General features: G+C 49.3%; 1 protein-coding gene across 1 annotated transcript in view; it reads left to right on the top strand.

Moving 5' to 3' along the window:
• cux2b (cut-like homeobox 2b) overlaps positions 1-7,500 on the top strand; it is a 167,303-nt gene that overhangs the window by 151,044 nt on the left and 8,759 nt on the right. The window contains exons 15-19 of the mRNA XM_062544180.1: positions 2,056-2,820; positions 3,515-3,616; positions 4,739-5,160; positions 5,902-6,168; positions 6,214-6,480. Coding sequence (XP_062400164.1) covers positions 2,056-2,820; positions 3,515-3,616; positions 4,739-5,160; positions 5,902-6,168; positions 6,214-6,480 — 1,823 coding nt within the window. The remainder of the gene's footprint in view (positions 1-2,055; positions 2,821-3,514; positions 3,617-4,738; positions 5,161-5,901; positions 6,169-6,213; positions 6,481-7,500) is intronic.

A 7,500-nucleotide genomic window follows, 5' to 3' on the forward strand; every position in this document is an offset into this window, starting at 1 on the left:
TATTAACAACTTAATATGTATTAATAATACGATTAATAATATACGTAATAACATATTCATAACTTTGATAGATGAAGATCTTTGGCGTATGAATTCCTTATGAACTCAGGTTCAGTCTTACAGGAGAGCTACACCAGGCGCGTAACTGAAGCGCTCCATTCGCGTCGCATCTACACTATAATCAATGGAAGTAGCTACACCAGACCCGACAGTGGGGCGTACGCTCGAAAAAATAGACCCGTCTTCTAAAATGGATTTTACGCTTTGTGAACGGAACACTTCAGTTACATGCCCGATGCAGCTCCCCTGTTGGGCCTCGTGTGTCATTTGAAAGCTTTGTGCTCCGATGAGGATGTGATGATGTCATAGAGGGGCAACAGTCCAAGGCTGGTTCCTCATCACCTGACCACAGTGTCCTTCAGCACCACATTAAACCCCAAACTGCTCCCCATTATGCAAGTTGGCACCTTCACCACGTGTGTGCGTGTATGTGTGTGTGTGTGTGTGTGTGTGTGTGTGTGTGTGAGAAATTGTGGATGGACATTAAGTGTGGGGCATAAATTTGGAGATAATCACTCTATTTATTCATAAGGAAGGCAGAAAGCACAGACACAAAAGCACTTTTGGCCTGAATTGCACTCTGTAAAGATGGACTGAGTTGTAGTCTGTTAAGGTGGACTGAATTGCTCTCTGTAAAGAGACTGAATTGTAGTCTGTAAAGGTGGACTGAGTTGTTGTCTGTAAAGGTGGACTGAGTTGTAGTCTGTAAAGATGGACTGAGTTGTAGTCTGTAAAGGTGGACTGAATTGCACTCTGTAAAGAGACTGAATTGTAGTCTGTAAAGGTGGACTGAGTTGTAGTCTGTAAAGGTGGACTGAGTTGTAGTCTGTAAAGGTGGACTGAGTTGTAGTCTGTAAAGGTGGACTGAGTTGTAGTCTGTAAAGATGGACTGAGTTGTAGTCTGTAAAGGTGGACTGAGTTGTCGTCTGTAAAGGCCGGCGCCCACCGGACACGACGTTCAGTGGAGTGGACTGGACGTGCAGGATTTTAGAACAGTTTTCTAATCCTGCACAGCTGATGTTTCTATTGGGCTTTGCTCCGTTAAAAACAATGGCGTTGTAAAAGTGCACTGAATTGTAGTCTGTTAAAGGAGTCCTAGAATTCAAAACCACATTCACCTTGTTCCTGTTGTATTTAGGTTGCGAGCAGTGTCCAAAGGACAACACCAAAGACTTTACCGCGTCCCCCGCCTGCTTTCGTATGCAAATTGGGAAATAGAAACAGCCGTGTTGAAATGCTCCAATCTGAACAGAGCTCAGATAACACGTAATAGGCGCCCATCCCCCTTTAGATACACCCCCTCTCATTTGCATACCTTCGATTAATAATTCTTGTTAAACTGCTCTTACGATGCTAGTATCTAGATATGTGGTCTATGGCAGAGACGTTGTAATGCTAGCGTTATTACAGCTAACTTTGGAGAGTTAATACTAAGAAATGTACTGATAGAACTTACCAATCTAACACATTCATTCTGTTGGGGAATCTGCTGCACTTCATCTTCGTCAGAACCTTCTTCTGACTCGGTTTATACATGTACGGCTGTATTCCTTATTTAAATCCATTGTTGATAGCTTTATCAAAGACTTTGGCTTTATTTACCAGCAGTAAACGTAGTTTCACTTTGCTCTAGCTTCAGACCGGTGGATTGAGCCAATCAACTTTCAGGACATATCGGCCAATAGACCAATCAGCGTGCATCTCATTTGAATATTCATGAACTTGCTGAGTGGGCGGGAAAAACAAACTGTTTCATTGCAAGGCTTATTTATGACCTTGTATTAGGCGATCTAGCAGTGCTCCTGGGGCGTTTTCAGCCCCACAAATTTACATATGACATTATTTAGGCTCAAAGATCAATTTGTAATGGTCAAAAAATGCGTTCTATGACTCCTTTAAGGTGGACTGAATTGTAGTCTGTTAAGGTGGACTGAATTGTATTCTGTTAAGGTGGACTGAATTGTAAAGATTGTTTTGGTCTCTGTTGTTTCCTAGCAGTAGATGAGGACCAATCAGAGGAGACTGCAAATGACCTGAGCCGGCCCCTCGGGTCTTACTCCTCCCCCCAAAGGCCGCTATTGGGCGACGGCCGCTCGTCCTCCAGCCCGGGCCCGCCCCCCGTGGACGGCAACTCCTCGTCGTCCTCGTCGGCCCACGACCTCTCGCGACCTTTCTCCGTGTCGCCGTTCTCCAGCGAGAAGCTGTCCGGCGAGCAGCTCCTGCAGCGCCAGCTGCTGTCTCCGCTCCTGAAGAAAGAGGGCGCCGCCGCGTCCTCCCTCGCGCCCACACACACGCCCTCACACACACACACGCCCTCACACACACACGCGCCCTCACACACACACACGCCCCTCATGGCCTTCCCCTCCGCGCTCTACGCCGCCAAAGCCGCCCTCATGTCTGCAGCCAATCAGGCGTCGGTGGGGGCGGGGACGGGTCCCGGCGAGACGGGCGTGCCCAGCGACCAATCAGAGAGCGGGAACTCGAGCGCGGGCGGGACGACGGAGGACGACCAGCTGGAGACGTCGGAGATCGCCTACCAGGTGAAGGAGCAGCTCCTGAAGCACAACATCGGGCAGCGCGTGTTCGGACACTACGTGCTGGGCCTGTCGCAGGGCTCGGTCAGCGAGATCCTGGCCCGGCCCAAGCCCTGGAGGAAGCTGACCGTCAAGGGCAAGGAGCCCTTCATCAAGATGAAGCACTTCCTGTCCGACGAGCAGAACATCCTGGCGCTGAGGACCATCCAGGTCCGGCAGAGAGGTGAGTGGGCGGCCCGACGGCCCGACGAGCGTCTCCAACATCTCAGCAGCCGGGGAGTCCGGACGGACCCAGGTCCACTGGGCTGGTGCCGGTTGAGCTCCGGATCCTTTTCATCCACGGGCTCAGAGGCCCAGTTCAGCTCAGCCCTGGCACCAGCTTCCTCTCTCTCTCTCTCTCTCTCTCTCTCTCTCTCTCTCTCTCTCTCTCTCTCTCTCGTGTTTGTTGTGATTCTTTCAACTTTGTTTTCTCGGTGCGGTTCTGCGTCTTTGAACGCCGTGCCGCTCGAACGCGGCAGCCTCTCCACACACACACACACACACACACACACACACACACACACAGCTTCCTCTCCACACATGCCAACTTCTCAAAGACTGCCATTGATCTAGCAGTCAAATGGCAAAGCCTTGGAACTGTTCTCTGATCAAGCAGCCCACTCACCTCACCCCTCCTCTCTCTCTCTCCCTCCTTCTCTCCCTCTCTCTCTCTCTCTCCTTTTCTCTCCTTTCTCTCTCTCTCTTCTTCTCTTCATCTATCTCCTCTTCTCTCTCTCCCTCTCTCTCCTTTCTCCATCTCTCTCTCCTTCTCTCCCTCTCTTCCCCTCTCTCTCTTCTCTCTCCTTCTCTCCTTCTCTCTCTCTCCATCTCTCTACCCCCCCCCTCTCTCTCTCTCTCTCTCTCTCTTTCCTTGGTAGGGAGTATAACTCCTCGTATCCGAACTCCTGAAACTGGGTCAGACGAGGCCATCAAGAACATTCTGGAACAGGCCAAGAAGGAGATCCAGTCTCAAAGAGGAGGTGGGTGTGCCTGTGTGTGTGTGTGATTGTGCGTGTGTGTGTGTGTGTGTGTGTGTGTGTGTGTGTGCTTCTGAGTGTGTGTGTGTGTGTGTGTGTGTGTGTTTCTGTTTGTATTTCTGTGTGTGTGTGTGTGTGTGTGTGTGTGTGTGTGTGTGTGTGTGTGTGTGTGTGTGTACATAAGTTTGTCTGTGTGTCTACAAATGTTTGTCTGTCTGTGTGTCAGTGTGTGTGTGTGTGCGTGTGTGTGTGTGTGTGTGTATGTGTGTATGTGTGTTTGTGCGCGTGTGTGTATGTGTTTGTGTGTGTGTGTGTGTGTGTGTGTGAGCAGCTTCTGTCCGGTACTCCTGCTGAGAGAGTATCAGCGCTGAGAGAGACGGCTGTTTCCCCCTCAGCTTGCGTCCCTGTGTGCTGAGAGCGTGCTGTATGCTGTATCTGCTCTATGGTGATGAGAGGCTAATCGCTAACGTCTGTGGGTTATGCTGAGCAGTAATTACTCGCCATCGCCGCTCATTAATTCATTCATGATGAATCACTTCATTTAAAAAGCCTATCAGAAAACTGGATTTTTGAAATTCAGTTAATTGCTGTGAATCCTTCTTTTTTAAGGAAGGTACGTATGCAGTGTGAGTCCCTGGAGGGTTGGTAAAGGTCTGTCACCCCTTGTTTTTCATGCAGATTTGTACACAAGTGCATGTTGTATATCTGAACATTATTTGGTGCTGATATAGCACTAGCGGTCGTGTAGGTTTTGTCAAAGTTTTTGTTTTCCAAAAGCTGAAACTTGGTGGGCGTGTAGTCCCACTTGGCAGATAAGGAATATTACCCTCTGGTGCATCCTGCTTTTGTCTGTTGTTGCAGTTTTAGTGAAGTACTGTGCACAGGTCTATACAGACACACACTTACACACACTTACACACACACACACACACACACACACACACATATACAGGTGTGTGTGTCTGTGCATGTACAGTATGTGTATATCCATGATCGATACGTTTGTGTGTGTGTGTGTGTGTGTGTATAAATGTATTTATAAGTGCTTATCCATGATTATTAAGTTTTTGTCTGTCTGTTTCTCTGTGTGTGTGCGTGTGTGTGTGTGTGCGTGTGTGTGTGCAGGCGACGGCAAGTCTCTGGCGGGCGGCGGGTCGGGCCGCAGCAGCAGCGGTGGCGTGGGCGGCGGCTCGGACGAGACCATCAAGGGCATCCTGGAGCAGGCGCGGCGCGAGATGCAGGCGCAGCAGCAGGCCCTGCTGGAGATGGAGGCCTGCGGACGCACCTCCTCCTCCACCACCTCCTCCTCCATCTCCGCCTCCTCCTCCTCCACCGCCGCCGAGCGCCTCGGACTCGGCCTCGGCCTCGGCCTCCAGGACGTCGCCGCGGTCAAGGCCCTGCAGGGCCCGGGGCCGGCCGCCGCCTACGTCAAGCAGGAGGAGGGTGGCATGGTGCCCGTGTGCGTGGCTGGCAGTGCCATCGGATGCCCGCAGACGCCGCTGAGCGTGCTGTCGCCCGCCGCCTTTGTGCAGAACATCATCCGCAAGGTATTCCATTAGAATATTTACATTTAGGGGGAGTATTTGTATTTGATACTTATTTTACGCTACTAGAGCAGAGCCCGTAGATGTGCCATGTTTTGTTCGTGTAACATGAAATTTGCCACTGCACACACTCGTGCCATTAGGATGACACCCACCAAATTTGAGAGCAGTCGGATGAGTGGTTCAAGAGTTATGCGTGGAACAGACAGACAGACAGAGTGACTCACAGACAGACGTTCCTTGCATTAATAGGTAGATTTTTATATATTTTTTTAAGTACAACAGTCATCTCAGTGTCCAGGTGGATATGTATGTGTGTGTATGAATGATGTTTGATATAGGCTACGTGCAGGAAAGGCTCTCTGTACGCTCGTGTGTTTCCGATGGAGCCAGGTATGTTTGAGCCTGCCGCTATTGGTAATGCAATTAGTGTCTACACGGACCCGGTTGGATGCTGCACCTGGGACGTTACGACAAAGAAAGATTTATATGTGTTGAAATTGTTATTATTAGTAGAACAAGGTATTCAGTGTCAGAGTGGAAGATTTAACGAGCATAATATAACAGAAGATGCCGTTACAACAGTTTAATTTCCACCGGAAATAAATGAGTGTACAGGAAGAGCCTTTTGTGCACCTAGGCTATTGTCTGGATCTTGATGGAGAAGCTTTTTCGTTTTTTTTACCTTGGTGATGAACAGAATGACAATAAATCTGAATCTGAATCTGAATCTGAATCTGAAAGGTCAAGTCGGAGATCGGTGAGGCCGGCTCGTACTTCGACCAGCACTGGTCCGCAGAGCGAGGAGGAGGAGCAGGAGGAGGAGGAGGAGGAGCAGGAGGAGGAGTGGGGATCATGGGCGCCATCTCGCGACCTTTCACCTCCGCATCGCCCGCTGTGTCCTCCTCCTCGTCCTCTGGCCACGGCCCCGTGCCACGCACCTGGCCTCGCTCGGAGAACGGCGAAGGCCCGCCGACCGGCGACGACACGTCTGGAGCGGAGGAGGACATCGTAGGAGGAGGAGGAGGAGGAGGAGGAGGAGGAGGAGGAGGGGGGGGAGTCCAGGTGGGGGCAGGGACGCCCCGTCCCGTGGAGGTGAAGGTGGAGCCGGAGGCCTCGTCGGCGGGCGAGGGTTCGTGTCCGAGCCGCGCGCCCTACTACCCGGCGTACATCCCGCGCACGCTCAAGCCCACCGTGCCGCCGCTCACGCCCGAGCAGTACGAGATGTACATGTACCGCGAGGTGGACACGCTGGAGCTCACGCGCCAGGTCAAGGAGAAGCTGGCCAAGAATGGCATCTGCCAGCGCATCTTCGGAGAGAAGGTGAGACGGACAGCTCCTCCAGAAGCAACTCTAACATGGTGCTGCGCTGCAAAAACTGATTATCTAATCAAATCTAACAAGTGTTATTAATCTCATATCAAGATGAAAACATCTAGTTGCTATTGTTTTCAGTATAAAAAGTCTTACCTTGCACTTCCTCGTAAAATCATTGGACCTAAACTAAGAATAGTTTGACTTCTTTTAAGACGTCTCATCCAGAAAACAAGCCAGTTTGTCTGCACGTGCGTTAATCAAATTTGCCCTAAAAACAAGCAAATTTGTCTACCAGTGCGTTGAGTAAATTTGTCTTGTTCAGACTTCTTAAAAGGAGTCAAAGTCTTCTTAAATGAAGTCAAAATGATCTTTCGAGAGAACACTAGGTAAGTCTCTTCATTCTTAAAGGGATATTCCACAATTTTTTGGACATTTTCCACTTCCCCTTGAGCGAAACAATTGATATTTACCTTTTTCTTGTTCATCCAGCCATTCTGTGAGTCTGGCGATACAACTTTTAGCTTCAGCCTATAGAACATTGAAACGGATTTGACCAGTAGCATCTCGCCTGCTAGCATCATCATAATTTTCCCATTTGAAACGTGTCTCTTCTCAAGTTAGAAAGTGCAGTAAGACCAACTGAAAATGAAACCTGGCATTTTTCTAGGCTGATTTGACATGGAACTACACTTTCATCTGGCATAATAATCAAGGCAAGTTGCAAACATACCATGGGCGCAGTGATATCACGCAGCATCTTAAAAATAGTCCCCATAGACAACAAGCAGTAGTAGTCCCTAATATCACTGCTCCTACCTTCCGTTGTTTTTAATCAGAATCCTATGTCTGTTTATTAGTCAGATTAGTTAAGTTTAGTATAGTTTATTAGTCAAGACATTTTACAAATATTTGCGATAAATCATTCAATAGTCGAGCTAGAGACAAAAGGTGCCCATCCTGACCATCAGTTATCTTGTAACTAATAAGCCAGAGTGGATACGGCCCGGTTGTCAGCATCAGTCGTCT

Source organism: Sardina pilchardus, chromosome 8 (genome assembly GCF_963854185.1).
Source record: "Sardina pilchardus chromosome 8, fSarPil1.1, whole genome shotgun sequence".
NCBI classification, from domain to species: Eukaryota; Metazoa; Chordata; class Actinopteri; order Clupeiformes; family Clupeidae; genus Sardina; species Sardina pilchardus.